Below are 25,142 nucleotides of genomic sequence, written 5' to 3'. Positions count from 1 at the left end.
CAAAATAAAAGGGGACAGATGACAAAGGCTCTCCTCTTTTGCCCTCCACAGTCTTGGGATGGAAGTCTCCTCCATGACAACAACAATCTACTTTATATTTAACTGACTGAAACCTTCTCGAGCACAGGAACCACTTCTTGAGACCCACCTTATAATTCAGTTTGGCTCCTCACCCAAAAATAAAAGACCCATAACATTTGCTGAAAGTAAAGCCTGTAAGACAGGGACATGAGGGGAAGCATCCTGACAAATCCACCAAAGTCAGTGTGTTTTTACCCCACCCCTGTAATCAGCATTAATCAAATCTACAGCCCCCACCTCTTTCAAACACCACAGTCCCTTTTAAGCCCACAATGATGTTGACCCACATATAGTACTTTGATACTCAGTACTTGAAAATGTGCATAAAGTCCAAAAGTCACTATGAATCAATAATTATTTTAAATAAATATTTCTTTCAATAAAGCACACAAGGTTTGAAAAGTACTTAATATATTTGCAAGGTATATATTTTTGGTCTATAGGAAATGCACACAGGGTTCATAGGTGTCTTTTTTTTTAAGATTTTATTTATTTGAGAGAGAGAGAAAGAGAGCAGGGCGGGGGGTGGGGAGAGCAGAGGGAGAGGGAGAAGCAGACTCCCCGCTGAGCAGGGAGGCCCACATGGGGCTCGATCCCAGGACCCAGAGATCATGACCTGAGCCTAAGGCAGACACTTAACCGACTGAGCCACCCAGGCACCCCAGGGTTCACAGATGTCTTAAAAAAAAATTCCATGACCCTCTCAAGTTCCAAGATCCATAGGTCAAACAGTATTAATCCATAATAAGAGCACTTTATTTGAATCTACTGCATTGTCAGTAGACTACCCAAAACCCCAAGATGTGAGTTGTAACAGAGCCATGACTTTGCCTTCTGCTCTGGCCAACTTTAATCTAGTTTTAAATTTCTGAAGCAGGCTTCTGCTCCTATTTATAATATGAAGTTTAAAAAAACATGTTAACACTTATGAAATTGTTATGCTACATAAAAATTCCCAAGTCTGAGATGCCCATAAGAAATGCAAGAGACGAAAAATAATTTGCTCTATCACGCATTTTCTTATTTACCAGCAGGCATTAATAGCTTCAAATCAAAGTTAAATTTCCTATTTAGAGGGGCCAATGATTGAAATAAAATAGATAAATAGCATCAGTTTCTTAACATAATGAAAGCAAGCATCTGCTAAGCTCCAAGAAAGACTTTTTAAAGTGCATTTTACAAGCAATCAACAGTCTATCAATTTCTTCCAGGCCTTGGATCAAAATGAATCCATTTGGCCTCTTCATCTACAACCCAAAAAATGAGTTTTGATGACCATCTAAGGCAAAGATCATGTGCTCTTAGCCCTAAGCCAAAACAAAAAGAAAAGTGAGAAGGAAAGAATTTAAAAAAAAAAAAAAAAATCCCCAAAAAACAGTAGCTTTGAAGCAATGGTCAAACTTGTTTTTGTCCAATTTAGCTGTGACTTCCAACCCACCAAAGAGCTTGTAGCCGCTGAAAAGGAAGATGGGAGAAAGGAGAGGTGGCCATCGCCCCCTGGAAGAGCTATAAAAAATGTCTGAAAGATACAGCAGTGAGCAAGAGAGCTCAGAGAAATGCAGGAGTGGAAAGAGCTTCACTCCTATTAGTTGTGAGAAAAGCAGAAGGAGAAAAGCAAGAAAGGGAGAGAGTCCACGCAGAAGGGAGGAAACACAGATAACGGCCCCACATCGCAGAGCAAGTCTACCTTACGGGTAGAGATCCCTGCAAATTAGGTTTTATTTCCAAAAGACTCCCTCCACGTTTCTGCTGAATGCTTGCCCTGCTCCGAGGGACCCCGCCAGCACACACGTCCCCTCCTGTTCAGAGCACACACACATCTCACGGGCCAGCCTCTGTCCAACAGGGGCGGTAAATTACATTATGAAGAAAAACGCCAGTTCTCTGGGCCAAAGAGTAAAGAGATCAGCACTGAGTCTGGGCTATTTACCATTAACACAACAGAGAGAAGGAAACACCAATTAGTACGTTTTTTTAGACTCTGTATTCTTCCTTCTCTAGCCCACCTTACTTCCAGAAAACCACCGAGCTGTATCATTCAGTCTGTCAACATCCTAAAACAGATATTGGCTGTACTCTATACGTGAATATTTAAGTATAATTTCAATTTCCCCAAGAGGATTCCCACAGGAGGAATACTAATTTGAATTTTCTTTGGTTGTACAACACTCTCCCAAATTTGCACTTTTGCAAAGCCATTCATTTTCTATAAAGCTTCAAGCTCCTAGAGAAAAGACAAGGGAGTGGGGTGGGGAAGGGGGGACGGCGGGGGGGCGGTGCCCAAGCTAACTGATGCCAGATAGACTTTCCTGGATTCGGAGAGCTTTGTTTTGAAGATTTCCGCCTTGTCTTAAATCAAAGTGGCAAAGCAGGTCTTGAAGACTAGTGAACTACATTCTCTACCCAGAAGGTCAGGGCTGCCAAAGTTGGACATAGTTAACTTTCTGGGCTAAAGAGCCCACACTGTCCTAGACTGAACTTATGGAGCCATTCACATTTTTAACCAACAACTACAACTGTTTCTCGAGAACTGAGACTCAGCCTGAGACTGGATCTTTTTGGGTATTTTGGCCAAAACAGCTGTTTGCATCCCTGACACCATTTCCACCCCAGACTCAGAGACAAGAGGGATTCATTTTATAATGTGGACCAAAATTACTTTATTTGTTTTTGACGTCGTAAAAGCATCATTACTTAAAATGATAGGCCGCTTTTTCAGTACAGAGATTTGGCAGAAAGGTAAGAGCGATATCCAAGTTATAAAAACCTTGAGATTTATAGCAGATGCCAATAGCCAGGCTACACCCTTATAAACAACAAGGACAAAAATCATTCTCCAGCGATGGGCCAGAACACGGAAGCTGCAGGCCAGGATTAAAGGATAATGAGGATTCTTTTCGTTCAGTGGCACTTATTAAAGTAGGGCTATATGAGAGAAAAATTCCAGGCAGAGAAATGTCTGTACCCTTTCTTCATATCCCAGTGGAGCAAGCACACTTTTGACAAGGAAAGGGTACCCATAAGGAAGGACAGGTGTGCGTCCATGACCTTCTGGTTGGTATCTTGGAGACCCTTCAAGCATGGCTGTCTCGCTTTTCTCCGCACACCAGCTCTGCTCCACACAGAACGTTTCAGGACACAGAATTTGAAGGCTGAACGCCAGTGGGTTCATGGAAAATTCTTCCTGTACATCAATCAGAGTTTGCAATCAGAGTCTGCAGGGGTTGCAAGCAGTAGACACCACCTCCAGCTCACTGGAGAAGAAAAAAATTAATCATCAGAGTGATATGAGATTGAAAGGAGATACGGAAGGACCAAGCTCAGGAAGGATGGGGATCAAGAAGCTCCTGGGGTCTATGCAGAAGCACTACAGATCTAGGTGGGCAGAATAATCAGTTTTGGCGATTTCCAGCCTTTTTACCACCCTGCTCAGGATCCCAATTTGGGGAGAAAGTGTCCAATTAACGTAGACAGCAGGATGCCAGAGCTGGAGGAGGGCGCACTGACAGTCCCCCTCCTTGAAGTTCATGGAGTCCCCCACACACGGGAGAGGGAAAATAATTCCCAAAGGTGAGATCAGGGTGCTGTTACCAGAAGATGGGAAATGAAGTTGGGCAGAAAAAACCCACAGATGTCCACTTCAACCGCTATACTGGATAACAGTCTTAGCATTCCTACTTCATTGTTTATTTTTTTCAACTTCCAGAGACATCTTTGTCAAAAACTACAATTAATATTATCACCCAAGCATCTGTGCTACGATGTCCCATATAAAGAACGATATGGTAACTTCTAAGGTCTTCAATTTAGGAAAACACTTGGGGCTCCAGATGAGTTGATGGAGGGTCTTCTATTAGATAATGAGACCTAAGTAATTCATCACGTTTCTCTTCTTAGGCCGCTGGGAAGCTCAGAGCTGGAGGTTTCAGGCTCAGTTATACTTGCTCTCCTCGGTTTTCAGGTACAACTAAATCCTTCATTATATGACTGGTATTCGAAGGGTTTTATTTCAGTCTTGTTTTAATGTGTCAGTGGTATTTCTATCTTTTACTGAAAAGTACTTCAAAGGATTTGAATTTCTTTCTTTACTAACCAAAACCAATCTTTCCAGAACTATATAAGGATCTAATACGTAACTGTATTTTCTGAGCTTTTAGATTGGCCAAGAGCTTTATGTTCTGCAGGCCAGCATTACCTCTTCCCCTTTCTGCTATAGCAGAGCTAACTCTGCAGCAGAAACTATTTCAGATGAATTTCTGGTTTTAAAAGGTGCTGGAGATGGGCACCTGGGTGGCTCGGTCAGTTAGGTGTTGACCTCTTGATTTCGGCTCTGGTCATGATCTCAGGGTCCTGAGATCAAGCCCCTGAGATGAGCCTCAGTGTGGAGTCGGCTTAAGATTCTCTCTCTCCCTCTCCCTCTGCTCCTCCACTGCTCGCACTCTCTTCCTCTCATTCTCTCTCAAAAAAATAAATAAATAAAAATAAAGGGTGCGGTAGGAAAACAGTTTAGATTAACTTAGATTAGATAAGAAGGAAAGACAGATAAGTAATAATCCAACTCTGAGTCTGATTATAGTGTGCAATAATTTTCAGAATAGTTATTAATACAGTCATAAACTCTTATTGGAAGGGGGTCCAATGGAGGAGCAATAGGAAACCATCTCCATCCTGACTCGACAGTCTAACTCAGAGGAGCCAGGACGTACACAGTGTTCGTGCCTTCAGGAACCAAATAGATTGGTTGAGAGTGAGAGGTCTAACTCATTGGTTTACAGCCACCTTCTGGTTAACTCCATATACTTATAATGCTAAAAATAATCAGATCCCGTAATTCTGCAGGAATGGGCAGAGCTAAGGAGACTAGCAGCATATCTGGGAAGTAAGTGAAGCTGCAGATCTACTCCCAAGAGGACCAGAAAACATCTACAGCATGCTTTTGAGTGGTTTGGTATTGGTTTTTTGGTTTGGTGTTTTGTTGGTTTGTTTTTTGTTGTTTTTGTTTGTTTGGTTGGTGGAATCAGGGATTCTTAAATTTGAAGGTATTGCCACCATTGAAGATGTCTTTCAGTTTAGGTTTCCTGAAATAACATTTGAGCATTTCTTCATAGGCTGATAATCTGCAAGGAAAATGTTGAAAGCCATTAAATTAAAAACTACTCTCCATCCTCTAAATTTCCCCCTTTTGGAAGCCATCTGTGCCAATGTTTGGCAGTAAAAATGCCCCCAAATGAGCCAATATTATGACAATGAGAAATTTCCACCTGCCTGGCATAGGCTATGCAGGAAACGGTGCTGTGGATTTAGCGAAAAGTCAGAGAAGCCTCCTACTTGTGCCTGGAAGCCTTCCCCTGGGCTCAAGATCAGCACGTGGCAAGCACAAGGCCACTTGTGGTTCCCATGCTTCTGTGTGCCCTGAAGAGAAAGGGCGATGGTGAGTCCCTGCTCCAATCACACAAACTCTGACACACAGCTCCCTAGAAAGAGGGGAGAAGAGCTGGCTTCCAGGCACCTGAAGATGGGTTCCCGGAGTTGTGCCTGCAAAGCAATGAATGATGCTAAGCAAATAAACAGTCACACAATCTTCTATCGCCTTGGTTTTTAAAAGTCAGAAGACCAAGAACCTCATCCTGATTCCAAGGACTACATGAACTTTGAATTTAGCTTTCCCACCAGCCAAACGAAGGAGCTGAACTGGACCAGAGTCCCCAATCCAAGTGTCCCAGGCCCATCAGCTTATGGGACTTAGTGACACCTGATCTAGAAGACCTGGGACAAGCTGGAGGCCACTTCCCCGTCCACACAGAACAGCGCCGGCTGGTGGTCACTATGTCAGAACCCACTGTGGCTTAAACCTCCCATTTTCTAAGAGAATCAGAAAGTCCAGATTTCCTTATAAACTCCTCTAATTTTTCAATCTTGGAAACTAATTTGTCAAGTTTTTATAGACACTGAAGGTGCCAAAGGAAATATTTTTGTAAGCTAGAGCCAAGCCTCAGGCCCACAGTTTGTCAACTTAAAGAAATTCAAGTTCTGTATTAAAGCACTCTGGACTGCAAAGGGCTGCAAAGGGCTGCCTTCTCTTCTCCCCTCACGTGGAAATTCACAGGGCACTGGCATCTCAAAGGCTACAAGAAGTCCTGCAGTAAACCAGACTCACTTCATTTCACCCACTGCTTCCCAAACTAAAGACTGAACCCTCTGTGGCAAGACTCATGTGAGTAGCTCACTTAACTCATGCTCCACGGAACACACTTCGAGAAACACCAAAACTCTATTACCCACCCAGTCCTAAGATGCTACACGGCTATTCCTAGTTCACCCTTTGGAATTGAAATGCGGGGAAGGAATTAGTATTTACTGACTCCCAGTATTTGTCAGTTATCGTGCTAAGCTCTTTGTAGTCCATACCTCAATGAGTAGTCAAGAGCTAAATGTTATTACCCCCATTTTAAAGTTGAAAAAAATGCAAATCAGAGGCCCTGAGGTAACTTCTAATAAGTGAGGCAGCCAAGATTTATATCCATGGGTGCCTGATTAAAAACCCCCTAATCGTTCCCCTCTTCAACAGCCTATGTTGGTCACAGGTAGCCAGATTCGTAGCCTAAAGAAATATTCTCTCAAATCCTCCCATTTCCCCTAAGCTGGCCACCCTTTGGCTTTGGATTGTCTTTGTTTTTCCCCCTCAAAGTTTCCTAGTCTTCATCTGAAAAACCTTTGTTTTCCAAATAGCCAGAAATCCACCAAAGCATTCAGTACCACTGAGCAGGTGTGAACATCGGATGCCCTTGCTCAAAAGAATAATGTTTCCACAGGCCAACAGCTGCATGGAACATGTGACTGACAGCTACATTTTGGGGAGCACGCATACGTGCGAGGGATGGTGCTGAGTGCGTGTGTGACTTCCTTCACCCTTCCACTTTGTCCTCTTTTTTATGTGCGCATTCTTTACCCCCACCCCCCCAATCTCTCCTCTCCCTGGCTTTCCTGCCCATCTGCTGTCCCTCACCTCCATGTATTTCATTTCTTTCCTCCACTCCCAGAGTGACAGAGATAGGAACAGAAGTCCAGCATGTTACCTGCCATTTTTAGGGGTGACCACACAGCCTGGTTTGCCAGGGGACTGTGGTTTATGCCTGCTATGTCGGTTAATTATTAATACTGTCCCCATCACCTCAAAAGGACCTCAGTTGGACAATATGCCACATGGTCTCCTCAGATATTTTTTTGTTATTGTTCAAGATTTTATTTATTTATTCATAAGAGACAGAGACAGAGAGAGAGGCAGAGGGAGAAGCAGGCTCCCCGCTGAGCAGGGAGCCCGATGCAGGACTCGATCCCAGGACCCTGGGATCATGACCTGAGCCGAAGGCAGACGCTTAACCATCTGAGCCACTCAGGCGCCCTCCTCAGATATTTATTGAGCAAATTCTTGCACTCCTTGTCCTTTACTTTAAAAAGGATTGAGTCAAGCGCCTTAAATTTTCTTCCTTGAGGAGAAAAAAAAAAAATGTTTTTAAACTAGATTAACACTTTTGTGAATGTTTCTCAATAGCATTCTACTAAGGTTCAATGGCCATTGGTAAAGTCACTATGTGCTAGCTAAAGTTTTGAGTTGTCAAACTCATGAGAAGAAGAATTATTTCATAAGAAATCCAGGCCCTACATCTGCTAGGCACATCATATTCAGAAACTGGAATCAAGACCCATTCATGGTTTTGCATGATGTATTCTGTTTTCTATTGCAGGAGGAGGAATATCAAGAAGGTGGTCCAGCCAGCCACAGGGCCATGACCCTGGAAATTCACCCATTCAACAGCACAATCTCCTGAGTCTGTTGGTCACTAGGGTGAGAGCCAGGGGCTGGGAAAAGGGCCAAAAAGGCCTCAGAGGACTAAGCCATCAGGGCAGATTGGAAAGAGGTGAGAAACAAACCACCAGGAGCAAGAACAAGAAAGGGGCCATCCTAAATGAGAGAAGGAACAACAAAGCACCAACTTGAACCGTCCACACTTTGGGTGGGATTTCTTCTTTTGCTCAACTACTAGTTTCCCTTAGGACCTTCAGGCAAACTGACACTGATGAAACATGTCATTTCAAGGACTAAATAAAGAAATGCTTTAAAAGGAGTGAATGGAACTAGAGTTTGTTATTTATATGCTAGGTTAGAATTTTAGTTTCCAGTTAAAAGAACGCGAAAGCTACAGAGAATTCATAGAAGTGAGGGCAGGAACCACGTTATTATTTAGTTCCCCCAACACCTAACATTGTGCCTGGCATACAGTGACTCCTTCACATACCCTTTTTAGCCGACACATGATACGCTACGTAATTTCCAAAGTTTTGACATATATATGAGCCCGTGAAGCCATCACCATAATCAAGATGTTGAACACATCCATCACCCCCAAACATTTACTCAAGCCCTTTTCAAATTCTTTCCTCGCATCCGATCCTCAGATCCACTGATGTGCCTTCTATCACCTTATGTCCCACCAGCAGTAAGAGTTCTAGTTCATCCACATCCTCACCAGTGCATGGTGTGGTTGAAATTTCTTTAATTTCAGCTCTTCTAGAGTTATGTGGTGATAACTCACTGTGGTTTTAATTTGCATTTTCTCCATGATTAATGATGTTCAATAGCCTTGTGTGCTTATTTCTCGTCCATATAACTTCTTTGCTCAAATTGTTTGGTTTATTTTTTTTTTAATTCGGTTGTTTATCTTCTTACTATTGAGCTTTGAGACTCCTTTCGATATCCCGGATACAAGTCCTTTCTTACAGATATATGATTTGCAAGTATTTTCTCCCAGTCTGTGTCTTACCTATTCATTCTCTTGTCAAAATCACTTAAGGGGCAGAAGGTTTTCATTTTTTTTTTTTTTTAAAGATTTTATTTATTTATTTGACAGAGAGAGAGCACAAGTAGGCAGAGTGGTAGACAGAGGGAGAAGGAGAAGCAGGCTCCCTGCTCAGCAGGGAGCCCGATGCGGGGCTCGATCCCAGGACCCTGAGATCATGACCTGAGCCGAAGGCAGACGCTTAACGACTGAGCCACCCAGGCGCCCCGGTTTTCATTTTGATAAAGCCCCATTTAATCAAATTTTATCGATCATGTTTTTGTTATTGTTCTGAGAAATCTTGGCCTGATCCAAAGAAACTTCGGGGTGTAATAGACCTGGGCATTGCCTTGATGTTAGGAATGTTTATGCTGATGTATAAAAAGTTACAAAGATTTTCTACTGCCTTTGTCTGGAAGTCCCATGGTTTTAAGGTTTTGCATTTAGGCCTGTGATGAATTTTGTTTTTGTATGCCAGATGTATGAAGTAAGGATTAAAGTTTGGAGTTGGTTGTTTTGCTTGGGGATATCCCATTGTTCCAGCATCGTTTGTTGAAAAGACTATCCTTTCTCCAGCAAACTATGTTCTTTGCTCCTCTGCTAGAATTGTATACACTTCTGATCAAAAAGCGGAATTCTCACAGAGGCCTTCATTAACAGCTGCTAAAACATAAAACATGCATACCCCTAGATGTAGCAATTCCTGTCTAAAGAAATACAAGTGCAAGTACGTAAGGACCTGCCTAGGGAGTTATAACAGTATTATCTACAGGCAGGAGAACAACAAAAGAACACAGACATGCCCCAGATACGCCTTGATAGAGGAAGGACTGAATAAATTGTGGTCCAACTCTACCACAGATTCTATGCAGATACTAAAAGGAATGAGTTGGGACTACGTTAGAGTAGCCCCCCTTATCCATGGGGAATATGATCCAAGACCCCCAGCGGATGTCTGAAACCACAAATAGCAGCGTGACAACCTACATATGCTGTTTTTTCCTATTCATACATGACTGTGATAAATTTTAATTTAGTTAGGCACAGTAAGAGATTAACAATAACTGATAATAAAATAGAACAATTATAACAATATACTGTCATAGAAGTTCAGTGAATGTGGTCTCTGTCTGTCCCTCAAAATATCTTATTACACTGTACTCATCTTTCTTCTTGTAATAAGGTGAAGGATGTAGGCATTGTCACGTAACCTTTGACTACTACTGACCTTCTAATGATCTGTCAGAAGAAGGATCATGTGTTTCTGGACTGTAGTTGACTGCAAGTAACTGAAACCATGGAAAGCAGAATCGTGGAGAAGGGGCAGCCACTGTACTGACCAGAAGAGATATCTAGGAATCACTTTATAAAGTGAAAAAACAAATGCATAGTAATACATATATAGTATGATTATATTATTGAAATACATGAGACAGACCTAAATTTGCCTCTGTATATTTGTATATGTTTGCACAAACCTGGACAAAGTTGTGGAAAAATCACGACCAGACAGATCATATGAGTTTCCTTCATGAGTAGAATGGGGAAGAGAGAAAGGGACAAGCTTATTAACATACTTCCCAGATGTCTGATCTGTTACCTTGTTATCCGAGACAGCTATTATTTTGTAATTTTTCAATCAAATTAGGTATAAAATAGTAGCCATGACATGAAGCAGATAAGCCATTCCATTTGACATCCATACAACCATTTGGGAAAAAAAAAAAATTCCCATTGTTTTGTTGGGTTTTGTTTTTTTTTTTTTTTTGGTGCTTGGTTCAAGTACTCAAAAGAAAATTCTAAAGTAAGTGTTACAGACTGAATTGCGTCTCTCCAAAAATTCATATGCTGAAGTCCTAAACCCCAATACCTCAGGATGTGACCCTTCTTAGAAACAGGCTCATCGCCGATGTCATCAGCCAAGGTGGGATGGGACCGGAGGAGGGTGGGCCCCTGGTGTCCTTCTCAAAAGACACACCCAGGGAGAACGCCGCGTGCAGACCGGCAAGGCGGCCACAAGCCAGGGGACAGCTAAGATTTCCGGGAACCCACCAGAAGCGAGAAGGGAGGCACGGAACAGACCCTTCCTCACAGCCTCCGAAGAAACCAACCCTGCCCGTCGGCTTGATTTCAGACTTGGGGCCTCCGGATCTGCTGTTGCCCAGGACGCCCAGCCTGCGGGGCTTTGTGATGGCAGCGCTGGGGAGCGAACGCACTAAGCTACGGAGAACTTAGGCCCGACACAAACCAGCCACCCACCAGCAGCAGGGCCCCCCGGCCCCGGGGACAATCCCCCCGCCCCCCAGCACACTCCGAAAGGAAACGCGGGCTCCACGACCCCCACCAAGGGTGGCTCGGGCCCGGGACGTCGCCCACACCTGGGCATCAAAGCAGGCGCCTCTTCCTCCCGACAGCTCTGCTCTCCCTGCCCGGGCCAACGGGCCGCATTCACCCCTCCCCGAGGAAGAGAATGAAAGGAGAAATGGCATTTAAAACCCGGAGAGGCTCTTCACCCGCCGACCCGCCGACCCCAGGGCAGCCCTGCGCGGACTCAGGCTCCTTTGCACCCTTTGCCGTCTGAGCCACCGAGGCCACTGCGTGGAGAACACCAGCCCGGCCCAGGAAAGCAAGGGTGACTCCTCGCGACATTTGCTTTGGGTCTTCAAAGTGAGTTTCGCAGTAGAAAGAGGTTCTTCGTTAAGGTAATTTACACCGTTACCAAGTGAAAAATGAAAACAACCCAGAGTATCCAACCAGATGCAAACAATCATCCAGACCATCATGTGGGGCTGCCCTGAACAGAATCTAAAGTGAACCCCCCCTTGTCCCTGCTGGGGAGAGTCAGTCACCAGCGGGCCTGTTACCCAGAGACCCTGCAGAGACTGACAACCTGGACTGTTTTGAGGATAAAACCCTAACCTTCCCTGGGCCTCCGCCTGCCTGGGAGAGTATCGCCGGGATCCACCTTAAAGCAAACTATCTTCCACATCCCATAATTTTAATGACCAAAGTTAACTGCCTCTTGAAGTACATTTACTGTATTTTCCAGAGGCGCTCCCTTTAGCAACACAAAACCCGTTTGCCGCCGTTCCTGGGATGTGGACCAGAAGCAGTAATTTAGTTGTTTTATAATGTCTGTTTTCATTTTTTCTGAATCCACTGTAAATAAATTCACACACTCGGTATAAAAAGAGCACACTAGAGAGACACGTTCATTTTGTCCCGGTTTATGAAAGTCAGGCATACCTAGGCTTCCAGAAATACAGAGAACGCGGTCAAAAGCAATATGGTTTCATGAGTGCATTGAGTTTACTAGGGCTGCTGTAACCAATTACCACAGACGGTGCTGCTTAAAACAATAGAAATGCATTCTCTCATGGTTCTGGAGGCTGGAAGTCCCAAATCAAGACGCCGGCAGGGCCATGCTCCCTGCAGAGGCTCTAAGGATGAACCCTCCCTTGATTCTTTCTTCTAGCTTCTGGTGGATGCCAGCAACCCCCGGCATTCCTTGGCTTGTGGAAGCCCAACTCCATTCTCTGCCTCTGTCTTCCCAAGGCTTTCCTTCCTCTACCTCCTCTGTGCCTTCAAATCTCTCCTTAGAAGGACTCCTGTCACTGGATTTAGGGCTCCCCTAATCCAGAGTGACTCAACTCGATTATATCCTATTTTCGAACAAGGCAACATTCCCAGGTAGCAGGGTTAGGACTTCAGCATATATTTGGCGGGGAGGGGTTCCCTACTGGAACCTCCCTTATCAAAGCAAGACCTCAGTGGCAGCCACTGAGGGAAGAGGAAGGAGCTCCGGGCCATCAGGCATGGGAGAGAAGACCTCAGCAGGATGAGGACCCCAAGTGGCACCAGCATTAGGGGAGAGAGCTCCCCTGAGACTTTGGAAGCACTGAAACAGGCCAAAGGCACAAAGCCAGTCTGTGTCTGATTCCTGACACTGTCCTCTTCCAGTTCTTGGCCTGAGGGTTTGGACCTGGGGAATACTCTGACGTTGTATCACCGGTTGGCAGCTAAACTGGGATCAAAACTCCTTTTTAAGTTAACATAAAATGATAGGAACTAATTCCACTAGACTCCAAGGACGTCTTTGGACAACGACCTCAACTATTTCTTCGTGCTGTACTTAAACAAAGCCTCCGTTGAGATGTGGGCTCCAGGGGAGGGGAGGGCTGAGTGAAGCACATGGCAGTGTTACTGAGCGTTTCTGGACTACTTTTATTTGCTGACCACTAACGACTCCCTGCATTGCCACTATTCGCTCTTTGTGGAGTCGAACAGCTCTGTGGAACGGAGCCTGATTCCCCAGTCTGTCCGGGACTGACTCTTCCAGGACCCAATTTACAGGATTAATTTACACAGTAGCAGGGCGCCTGGGTGGCTCAGATGGTTAAGCGTCTGCCTTCGGCTCAGGTCATGATCTCAGGGTCCTGGGATTGAGTCCCGCATCGGGTTTGCTGCTCAGTGCAGAGCCTGCTTCTCCCTCTCCCTCTGCCACTCCCTCTGCTTGTGCTCTTCTGTCTATCTCTCTGTCAAATAAATAAATAAAATCTTAAAAAAAAAAAAAAAATTTAACAGGGGGAGGGGGGGTGCCGGGGGGGGGGGGGGGGGGGGGGGGGAGGAGAGAGCCGATCTGGAACATCAAACAAAATGCAAAAGTTGCCTAACACCCCAAGATAACCCAGTACAGTCAACATTAAACAGCCCAATTTAGGCAATGGGTAACCAGAGGGCAGAGGTGTTTCCAAGGCTGACATTTTGCAAGTCACTTGGTGGAGATTTCGCTGACAAACTCAGAGAAAGATCCAATGATGGCAATCGGGAATTTCAGCTAAAGTATGACATAGCAGCTTACTTCCCCCAGGGGTGTGAGCCACCCAAAGAGGGCAGCCCTTGTTGTCACAAGCAACCATACCGCTGCCACAAGGAAGACGAAAGCCGCCTCTGGGCCACTGGGACCACCACTGCTATAATTCTAGCTCTTAGTTACATGAGCCCCAGCATGTGGATAGCATCGTCTTATCCTTTTGCACTAGAGAAGTGGTTAAGAAGTAAGTTCTGGGGCGCCTGGGTGGCTCAGTTGGTTAAATGTCTGCCTTCAGGGGCGCCTGGGTGGCCCAGTTGGTTAAGCGACTGCCTTCGGCTCAGGTCATGATCCTGGAGTCCTGGGATCGAGTCCCGCATCGGGCTCCCTGCTCGGCAGGGAGTCTGCTTCGTCCTCTGACCCTAACCCTCTCATGTGTTCTCTCTCATTTCTCTCTCTCAAATAAATAAATAAAATCTTTAAAAAAAAAATTTTTTTTAAGTTAAATTGTTCATAAAACAGAAACTCAGCAATTAAAAAAAAAACTACTGATAACAATATTGCATGGATCTCCGCAGACATCACGTTCAGCAAAAGCCAGCCACCAAAGAACACAGACCGTGTGATTCCTTTGATACGATGTTCAATAGATAAAGTAATCAAAAGGTGACACATGTCGGGGCGCCTGGGTGGCTCAGTTGGTTAAGCGACTGCCTTCGGCTCAGGTCATGATCCTGGAGTCCCGGGATCGAGTCCCATATCGGGCTCCTTGCTCGGCAGGGGGTCTGCTTCTCCCTCTGACCCTCCCCCCTCTCGTGTGCTCTCTCTCTCTCAAATAAATAAATAAAATCTTTAAAAAATAAAAAAGAAGTAAGTTCTGAAGCCAGACTGCCTGGTTCTGATTCCAGCTCCGCTCATTTCTAGCTGTCCAACCCTGACCAAATCATTCCACGTCTTTGGCTTTCAGGGGGTTTTTTGTTGTTGTTGTTGTTTTTCACTATAAAAATGATGATAAAAGTGGCTATGGCAGATAAATGAACTAGATAATTCAAATAAAACTCCTTAGCACAGTGCCACATGTGTGCTCCACAGAAACGGACTGCTGTCATTACCTTCCTTAATCTCTGTTCCTTTTGTCAATTTGGTCAGCCTGGGAAAGTGTCATATCTGCCAAAGTCTTCTCTCTGCCCTGTGGGTCTGGTCTAATGGTCTCTAGCTGACGTTCTAAAGGGTTCTTCAGTCACGTCTCAGGGGAAAAGTGAAAAGGGCATAATAACAGAGAAATAAGTCTAGAACAATCCCCAGGCCAAGTGAAGGTGAAACCTACCAGCTAAGGCTGGGCAGAGAAAGGACAAGGTAATCCTGGGGGACAAAGTACTCTTACCTAAAATCTCCAAAGTTTTATCTCCAGTAAAACTTAAGTTCTATTTACTTGGACCTTTTTGCCAGCCCAAAGTTTCACCAGAAACCAAAGAAAGCAGGATCTGGTCTTCTCCCTACCCTCCCTCATTGCACCGCATTTTGAAGGTGCTGATGCTCGGCCACTGAACAAAATGAGAATAAAAAGTGGTGAGGGCAAGAGAATGATCCAGGCTGAGAAGCCAAAAGCCAGCTTTATGGATAGAAGTTCTGCATTTTCTGGATCTGCCACGGAAAAATTTCAATCTCAGGGAAGACAGACAAACGATTAAATTGGAACCTTTAAAGAATGTCTCATAAGGGGCACCTAGGTGGCGCAGTCGGTTACATCTCTGACTCTTGGTTTGGGTTCATGTCACGATCTCAGGGTTGTGAGTTCGAGCCCCGCATTGGGCTCTGTGCTCAGCACAGAGTCTGCTTGAGATTCTCTCCCTCTGCCTCTCCTGTTAATTCTCTCTCTCTCTCTCCCTCCCTCTCCCTCAAATAAATAAATCTTAAAAAAAAAAAAAGAAGCCTCATGAGAAAACAGTTACATACTGACTCCACAATTAGAATTTGCTAGAACCTGCTTCTCATACACCTTCCTACTATCACGTTCCACGCCATCCTTGTGAGAACTACACCACAGGCAAGGATCTGTTGGCCTCCTTTGTCTCAAACTCTGCCTCCATTCATTTTTCTTTTGCTCTCCTCCTTTCCTGGCCTGCAGAAAAATGTATCTGGAAGACATATGCTCTGGGAAAATACACGTTTCTATGGCTAACGTCTCCTCACTCTTGTATGGATGAGTCTGTCGTTTCTAACGGATTCTCCTCTGCCCGAGATTTAAGACAATTAGGAAACTCATGCAAATTTTAAAATATCGAGGCCAGAAGTAATCTCATCTCTATGTTAAAAAACCAATACATAGCCCTTTTCTACTGAAAAGTCGCCTTTACTTCTCTGAGAAGAACCTGTTTCAAATCTGCTTCTTTAAAAATTTATAACTCTCCCGAGTCCCTCCAAGAAAAAAAGTCCACTGTGTAATATAGAAGGTGAAGAGGGAAGAACTCATATTTATTCATTTTTAGAAGTTGGGGTGGAAATTTAAATCTTCACATCCCTTTTGATCCTATTATATTTTTAATGGCAGAAGCTCCCAGCCAGGGCTCGAGTGGGATGCAACAGAAGTTTTAACATTCAGGGGAGCAGATGAACTTGCCGCGGGGTGTGTGACTGAATGAGAAATGATCCAGCTCAGCCCTGCTTGGGGCAACAGGTCGCTCTGCCCATGCTGGATTTGGGTCAAGCAGCTACACCTCAAACCGGGAAACATCGGCATCATTTTGTTTGGCAAAGAGGTGAGTATTGATAGTGATAATCAAACCCGATCAAAGATGTCCTTTCCTGAGCAAAAAAGGCTGGTTGCCAGCCCCAGATTAGCTAGAGAGTGACTGTCTGGCCTGAGCAAGATTCTGCCACGCTCCCAGGGCCACAGAGCCTTTGAAGAGGCATCATCTAGCTCATAAAATCAATTAAGAAAAGATGTCATTCTATTCTTCCCTCGCCTCTTCTGTTTCTAGGTATTTGTACAATAAATTGGTTCCTGAGCCCTTAGTCCTATTAGGAAGCTCTGGGAATGCTTCCTTGAAGGATTTTCTGCACTCCAGCTCATCTAAATTGAAGTCTTGCATTAAAAATTAATGAAGAAAAAAAATTAATGAGGTTGTAGGAGAAGGTTAGGATTTGTGTAGGAAGGGTGGGGCTATAACTTCATTCACGAGTGGGACTTATCATTTATCTCCCCATTGAACACAATTTCCATCACCATCTCCTTGGCCACAGAATCGGGGCAAGATAAAGAATCCCATTCACTAAGAAATCGGAAACCAACGTTCCTATATGGTGGTGCCTTGAGGGCAACAAGGAGAAGAAAAAATCCCAGACAGCAAACAGAGACCGTGACAAACATAACCACAAGGAATGTAAATAAAATATTATTACACGCAGCTCACTCACCACCTCACCCTCAACAACTCCCTCGCTCAGAAACAAAAAGTAAAAGCATACAAATTGTGTGTTTTGAAAAAAGAGTCGAGCTGCTGTTTGGAAAGAAGCCACGACTATGAAGATTTTTTTTTCTCCATTTGGCTCACTTCTATAATCGCAAGGCTTGAGCCGAACCTTTAAAAGAGAACCGGGTTTGTTGACTAATTTAAATTGGGGAAGCATGAAGGTGAGCCTGGTGTTGGGAAGAACCTTCCAACAGGGATTTGATCTTCGTCAGTGATAAGACATGTTTACCTGAGCTTTCAAAAGCCCAAACCCCGGCTCTTTCAACATGACACTTCAAAATGAAATAAATGCATTGCAAGCGCAAACTGTAATAAACCAGACTCGAGCCAAACGCACATGTGTACATTTCACAGAAGAGCCAGGAGGACATTTCTAGTAAAGGAACGATTGCCATGCGGAACGTAAGCCAGAGCTCTTGCCTGCCAAGGGTCACGTGCTCCAGAGCACACAGGAGTCCTTAAATGAAACAGGCCGGTAGAAATAACTTCAAGAGACAAAATCCACAAACTTTGCAGAGGCACAGAGCCCCAGGCCAGAAAAGCCACTTCCAGGAACTCTGGCCTCATCTCTCCAAGGACTTCTAAGACCTGTCCTCCTCACTTGGATGGGGGGACCTTCCACCCCATTCAGTCACCCCTTCCTTTAGAATAGAAGCCATGCCCTGAACCAAAGGGGGGATTCAAATGCACAACTGGTAACTGGTGTTACTGCCAAAATACATTCACTTACCTCTGGTCAATCATTCAGAGCTCAATGTGATACTCTCTTAGTAGGATGAGGAGGTTAGAGGTTGGTCACCCACCACCTTGTTCCCAAGGCTAAAAGTCCCTTTTCTTGTTTAGTCTGTTTGAGACCCTGGGGGACTGGCCTAGTGTCTCAGGTTCTGTTAATATGAACCCACTCCCCACAAATCCACAGGCCCCAGGGAGGCTTAGAAAGGGATGGGGTGGGGGGGCATCTGTTTCTGCTAAATGCAATGCCCTCTGCAGGTTAACCCTCAATATGAGAACTCTCAGGCAAAGGTCAGCCTCTCCCAACATCTAAGGGACAGTCTGCATTCTGCATTTGGAGCTCTGAATTTTCATTGAGAAAACTCCCAAGCCAGCCAGGGCTCCTGGCCTCCACTGTTCTAAGACTTCAGACCCACTCAGCCTCCAATGGTGCTCTATTTTACCACTTAAACACTTCTTCAAAGTTTACTACGAAACAATGTGGCTCTGAGTCTGCCAAAAGTTTCACTGCAAGATTCAGTGGATTTTATCTGGCAGAGTAGCTGCCCTCTCTCTTGAGAATATTTGTGAGCAAAAGGCAGTCATCAAACCTCGCAGTCTGGGCAATTCTAGGGTCCCAAAGCATCACTGGAGGAACTCCTTTCCATAAACATCCCTCTTTTTCATTTTGACCCCCTTCCCAACACCCCAACTTCAGAATCCAAATTAAAGGCAGTCTGTCATTTCAGTAGACAGCACTGAAAAACTTTTGATGGGATGACCCAGAGCGTTAAGTATTCCTGGCTGAACTTAACTTCTGATTTCCAAAATATATGGGGGAGCTGAAGTTCAGGGAAGATGAAAGGAGAGCACCAACAAATAGGAAAAAAATGAAATGAAATGAAATAATAAAATGCATACCGTGGCCAAGCCAAAACAAGTTTGCTATTTCCAAATTATACTGGCAAATGGATGCTTTCACACATCATTTGCTCCGTCTTTCCGGGAGACAAAAAAGAAGAAAAAAAAAAATCTGGATGCAAAAACCCTAAGCCCAGACCAGTAAACTGTGTCAGTGGAATGCAACCTAAAATTGCTGGTCAGAAAGTGCAACCTTATATCTATCAACACGCACACAAACACCGAAGCCGAAGTTGTAACGCCCGAAGCGGTGCATTTGTCAATTGATCACCCCCTCGCCCCCGTCGGTGCCCGGCGCTGGGGTAAGCTGACAGCATCCTGCTCTTACCCGGGCGTCTCACACGACCGCTCTGGGAAATCCCCGCCAGGTGGGCAGAGGCGCCCCCCTTCCGCTCCTCCGGCCGGGGCACCTCCTCCTCCAGGCTGGCCCCCGGCCGTGCGGGTGCCCTTACCTGCAGGCGCTCGGTAGCCGGCTGCCACATCTTCCAGCCCGGGCTTTGGCAGAGGAGGCGCTGGCGAGACTCTGGATCGCGCCGGGGGGCGAGCGGCTGCGGTCCCGCTTTACATCTGGGGTCGGGGTCCGCGGGAGGTGCGTCCGGGAGCCGGCCGCCGCCGCGGGGTGGGCGCCGGGGGCCGCGAGCGAGGAGGCGGCGCCGCGCTCGGCTGCCGGCAACTTGTGGGCACGGCCGCGCGCCGGCTGTCCTGGCGCAGCTGCGAGAGGACGCGCAGCTCCGCCCGGGCCCGCGAGCGCACGGCGGCGGCGGCGGCGGCGACCGCTCCCTCCTCCCCCGCCGCCGCCGCCGCCGCCGCCCGGACCTGCGCGCTCTGAGCATGCCCGGGGCCCGCGCCCCCCGCCCCCCCGCCGAGAGCCGGTACCCCGGGGCCCCAGATCCTGCCTCCGGCGGCCCCGGCCACCCCCCGCTCCCCGCGGGAGCCCCGGGCCGGATGGGGTCCGGGAGAGGGGTCCGGCTGGCTGGGGAGGGCCGAGCCTGAGCTCGGGGGCTTCCCTTGTGACCTGCGGGGCGCTCTGCTGCGCCACAGACTTTCCATTCATGCTTCCAGGTACAGTTAACTGAGCAGCTATTATGCTCCAGCCCTATACCGGGTTCTGAGGGATACAGCGGCGCAGAACAGAAGGCAGGAGAGTGTTCCCCCCCCCCCCCCGAGCTTTCATTTGAGTTGGGACGTCGGTCAGTGACCCAGAAGATACGTGAAGGGGTACTGGGTCAGGTGCTGACAAATGTTAGGGAGAGAATAAAACAGGACTGATGAGGGACGAAGGGGAGAGGAGAGCTAATTTAGATTGGGACCCTGGAAATGTCTGGACTAAGATCCAAAAATGGACACGGTGAGGGATGGCGTGCTGGGCAGAGGACTAGGGTGCCTGTACCTGGGTGAGGAGGGTGAGCACAAGGCCCCCGTCCCTCGTCCCTTCTGAGATCTGCCAGGGGCTGCAGGAGGCTCGAAGAACCCAAAGCTAGGGGCCACTGTGGGCTCCCAGGCCTGGAGGCTCACAAGCTAGTGTTCGCACCATGACGTAACTACTTTCCTAAACATGGCTCTTGCCATCCTCTTGACAACCAGGCAAGATAAGTATTAAAATATCCCCATGGTATGGATTAGATAAATGAGGCTTGCAGAGTTTAGGTCACTGTCCGGGTGACACAGCCAGTGAGTGGCTTAGAGTATGCACACTCAGATGACCTCCAGGCGAGAGTTCTTGACTTAGCATCTAACTCCTCTGACCGTGGAACGCCTGGGAAAAGGAGCAGCCGTCTGGGCCTGGGGGTACGTTGGGGAACTTGGCAGGATGGAGAAGCTAAGCTGAGCCTGGAGGGCTGATGGAGTATGGGCAGAGAACATGGTGGGAAATGCTGAGGGACAGAAGAGCACAGTATATGTGGGGGCCCAAAGCTCCTGAGAGGCAGGGTCCAGGGAGTAGCGGGGCTGGCAGGGGAAGGCTTCTGATAACATACGGCACGGGGACATGTGCACAGCCTGAGTCCTGAGCCACCTGTGCACTGTCAAAATTAGCACCCGATGTCCAGAAGGATCTGTGCTATCTCGTGCATGCGTAGCATGATTTCCAGATATCAGAGCACTCTGGAATCCAGCCCTCAGCTTATCGGATCCTCCTAGCATATCTCCCAAGGCTTGGGCAACACAAGATTCATAGAATCACCCAGAGGAGAGCCGCACAAGTGAGGATTGCAGATCCAGGGCCCCTGCCTCCCATGGTGTCCTTTACCAGGGTCTATATGCAGCCTCTTCCAGACCACGAAGTTATGGGTCAGCAGGACCTGCACTGGTCCTGGCAGGTCCAAGACCCTTGGTGCCCCTGGAGCCACAGAGATGCTTCTCAGGGGCTGGTCTCTGTCTCCCCAGATGAACACAGGACCCCCCAGCTTCTGCCTGAAAACCACAAGTTCTCACTTTCTGAGCCACTTCTCTACGCCCTGCCACCTGCTCTGGACCTATCAATAAATCCCCTATGCTGAGGTATTGGTGGTTTGCCCTCCGTGGATATACATCTCTGATGCTTGCTCATGTGGTCTGTTTTGAGATGCTATTTTTAGTTTTCCCATAACTCATCCTGCACACCTCCCACACCTAGAAAACTCCTGGTGAGAATGATAGACCTTCCCAGCCTCCTAGTTCTCTTTTGTCAAATCCCAAAGCAGAAAGTAATGCACTTCATTGCAAAAAATCTAGAAAATCCAAATGTGCATATTAAACCTCTCAGGAAGCTAAAACGGGAATATTCAGTTGCCAGAGATGTCTTCAGACTCGGGCTCTGCAACCATCCTCAGTTGCAGATGCTTCCGTGGAAAAGTGATTTTGTTTTAAATAGCAGCGGGATGAGATACCGGCCTAAATTCAAATCACATTAGAGCGTTAAATCCTGTCTTCTCACCTCCTAGTGTAATTAATTGTTATGACTCAGTAATACAGCTCTTTAGTTCAGCGTATGGTGCTATTTAAAGAGAAAAGCCTTCAGTTCTGTAGAGATTGCTTTCAGTTACCAGTTCACTTTGCAAACAGATTGGGTAGAGAATGTGTTTAACCGACACTCCCGTTTCAGTTACCTTTATGCCACTAACCATTAAACGAAGGGTGGGAGGGTGTGTAGGGTGGAGGCTGGTGGAAGGTGGCAAAAGGGATGGGACAACCTCCCACCCATCAGTTTTGCTCCCAAGCCTTCCCATTCAGGAGGAACCTCCAACAGCGGGTGAATGAAATAGAGACATCTACTGGCTAGAGCCGGGACTGCACCCAGATCTCACTGTTCTGTTCTGGGACACAGCGGCCTCACCCTCCTGCTGTGTTTGAACTTGCTGCTTTACCATGTAAACAGATTTGTTTTGAGTAGGGAATCATTCTTGAAATAACCGAGACGTGTTTCGGTGCAATGAGTAGAACTATTAGGTACATAAACATGTGCCTTATTTCATGCATAATCCTCTATAATGATCTTAATAAATACCATTTCAAGAAAAATGACCAGAAAAAAAAAAAAAAAGATTGACAAGGCCCAGATGAGTTATAAACATAACTTTTTCTCCAGAAAAAGAATTACAACCATCCCTAGAAGGCTTTGTAAGCGCGCCTTAAGGTAAGCAACCTAAATATCCACATCAGGAGACTGGTGAATTGAATTATGGTCCAGAATATCAAAAAAATTTTAAAATATTATGCTGCTATTAAAGAGGATAATTATGGAGCTGGGTTGCAACTGAAAAATAATACTTATGATATAATTACAGATTTTTAAAAGTAGGATAAAATGTGTATAATTTGAATACATATTTAAAATATGTAACAATCACAATGGGGAGATTCAGGTTGAATCCCTTCAAACTATCTAGATGATGACTTTTGGCAGGTCATTTGCCTTGCTGAACCTCAGATTTTTCATCTGCGAAAAGGGTGATAATATTATTTAAGGCTATTAGGAGCCACAAATGAGTGAATTTGTGCAATATGCCTGGCACATAATAGGTGTACAGAAAACAGCAGTTTTTCATCTTGTTACTCTTCTCCCCCTTTTTATTATTGAAATGATCAAATTCTCACAAAGTTCACATGTTCAAATGATCCAATGTTGCCTGTGGTTAAGTCATTTCCATGTGGAATATCTGTAGATTTTGCTTATTTGATTTAGTTTCTCAAAAGTGATAAATCATATTGAAGCTCATTTATATTTCTAATTCAGTCAGATGGCCAGCAAACTTTATTATGGCTGTATGTTTATCAGGGCAGGCCTTAGAAAGTCTTTCTTATGGTATCATTCACTATTTCAAAATTACCAAAACAGCTGTAGATGAGCAATATAGAAAAGTCTGAAAATTCATTAAACCTTTGAACCTCCCTACAGTGATGGAGCCTCTGGCTCTTGTTCCTATATAGTGATAGGTATTTATTGGGGTGTTAAGATACCCCTTTTCCTTCTTAAAAGGAAATCTTCATAGCTTATCTTTGCAAACTTGGTTAAAAGACAAGTGGCAGAACTGGTTAATACCCAGGATGTGTGTTGTCATTCTTTACTTCCTCATACTGTCATCCCCAGCCTAGAAACGTGGCAGATTATTTTCAAAAACGGTCACAATCATCCCTCTCCCTGCCCCTCCCTCAAAGCCCTTTGCACCACGGCTTGCCTGTTTCTTTCATTATGAGATGGAATTTATCTGCACCCTTTGAATCTGTGCTGGGTGTTGTTGGTTCATGAACTGGCCCCCATATAGGGAGGGCAAAGAGAGACTGAAAAGAGGCAGGCCACTCCAGATTGGGAGGTGGCAGTTTTAATAAGCAAGGCAACTTACGAGGCTTGTCTTGGGTGGCCGCACCAGCTGGCCAGAATAACGGGGCTCAGTCATATATACCATCCAGATGGTCTCAACCATACCTTACTCTCTCAAGGCTGCATCCTTGAAAACAGCTCCCAAAGTGGGGACGGTGGCAGAGTATATTCCAAGGACAGAGGAGGGGGTGTCTAGCTCGAGGGTCAGCCTGCAGTCTCTGTGCACCTCCTCCAGCAGACGAGCGACTTGCTTTGATCGATATAAGGTTGCGGATGTGACATCGTGGGCCTTCCAAGCCTGAGCCACGAAAGACCTTGCAGCTTCTACTGTCACCCTCTTGGAACCTGAGATCATGGCCAATAGAAGCCTAAACCAGCCTCCTTAAGATGAGGACCATGTGAAAGGGGGCCAAGTCGACAAATGAGTGAGGTCAGCTTAGAACAGCCAGCTCAGTCCCACCACTCCGTTGACCCAGGTGAGCCCAGCAAAAGAACCTCTCATGGATGACCCACAGAATCGTGAGCAAATAACATGGGGGTTTCTTTAAGCCCTGTGTTTTGGGGTGACTTGTTAGGTAATGGTAGATAACTAATGCAGAAAACAAGTGTTAAACTTTCCACTAAACCTTGAATCCTTTTTAATATTTCCTAACAGATTTATCACAGTTCCGTCAACATGAAACCCCATTGTCCAACATGAAGCCATATTTCTTTTTTGTGTTCTACTCTCGCTCTCCCACTTCCCTCATGCACACCTCTGTCCTAGCCTCAGATTGCACGGGCCATGCTGCTGAGTCATGCCTGCTCGCTTTTCTAGTAGGTCCTTCTGACAGGAAGATGGGACGTGGGCTGTGCTCCAGGCATATGATGATCCAGGTAGGTTTCTTCTAGTGCAATTTGCTGTAAACATGAACGTACTGGCTTTTCCACAGTCCTTGTCATCCTCTCTGAGATACCCGCCCATGTCGACAACGTGCTGTCCCTCCTTTGGGACAGGTAGACACAGCTCCTCTTCCAGCCAGGACCTGGGGGAGTGGACGAGAATGGAGGCTGGGGCTCAGATCCGCCTTTCCCACATTTAGCGCAGACAGGGGCACGTGTGTGCTACCGTGCTCTTTGCGGACTGGCTTCTCAGGGTCCCCGTTGCCCTCTCCCATAGGCCTGACTCACTGACTAGCCACGTGATCCCAAACACGTTCCCGGAGGGGCCTGTGTGAAGCCACACCTTATGCTCTCTTCCCACCTCACCACTTCTCCATCTGAGCTGATTTCACACAAAACCAGGCTCTTGTTTTTTCTTCACTTCTATTTTTTTCACTGTTTCTTCCCACTTCCATCATCAAAGCCAAGAATTACTTATGCTGAAACCTATGGAAAATGTGTTGGACATAACTTGTAGAAAGGAGGTAGTCCTGGAAAGAGCATCCACAGTAAGAAAGCATCTCAGTCTACACTGGCCCTGCTTGACTCAGCGCCTGTGGGTACAGTTGTGTGATGCGAGACCTGCTCTG

General features: G+C 46.0%; 1 protein-coding gene across 2 annotated transcripts in view; it reads right to left on the bottom strand.

The window, feature by feature from the left end:
* PID1 (phosphotyrosine interaction domain containing 1) overlaps positions 1–19,493 on the bottom strand; it is a 224,775-nt gene extending 205,282 nt beyond the window's left edge. For both annotated transcript variants that reach the window (XM_035006944.1, XM_035006943.1), the window contains exon 1: positions 19,286–19,493. Coding sequence is in view for 1 of the 2 variants with exons in the window: in XM_035006943.1 (XP_034862834.1) it covers positions 19,286–19,315 (30 nt within the window). In the remaining variant the exon portion in view is untranslated. The remainder of the gene's footprint in view (positions 1–19,285) is intronic.
* Positions 19,494–25,142: the final 5,649 nt, after the last annotated feature.

This window comes from Mirounga leonina, unplaced genomic scaffold (genome assembly GCF_011800145.1).
Source record: "Mirounga leonina isolate KUSES-001 unplaced genomic scaffold, KU_Mleo_1.0 Mir_151, whole genome shotgun sequence".
In the NCBI taxonomy this organism is placed as follows: Eukaryota; Metazoa; Chordata; class Mammalia; order Carnivora; family Phocidae; genus Mirounga; species Mirounga leonina.
Note: the sequence above shows the minus strand (reverse complement) of the source record. Positions and strands in the feature narration are given on the sequence as shown.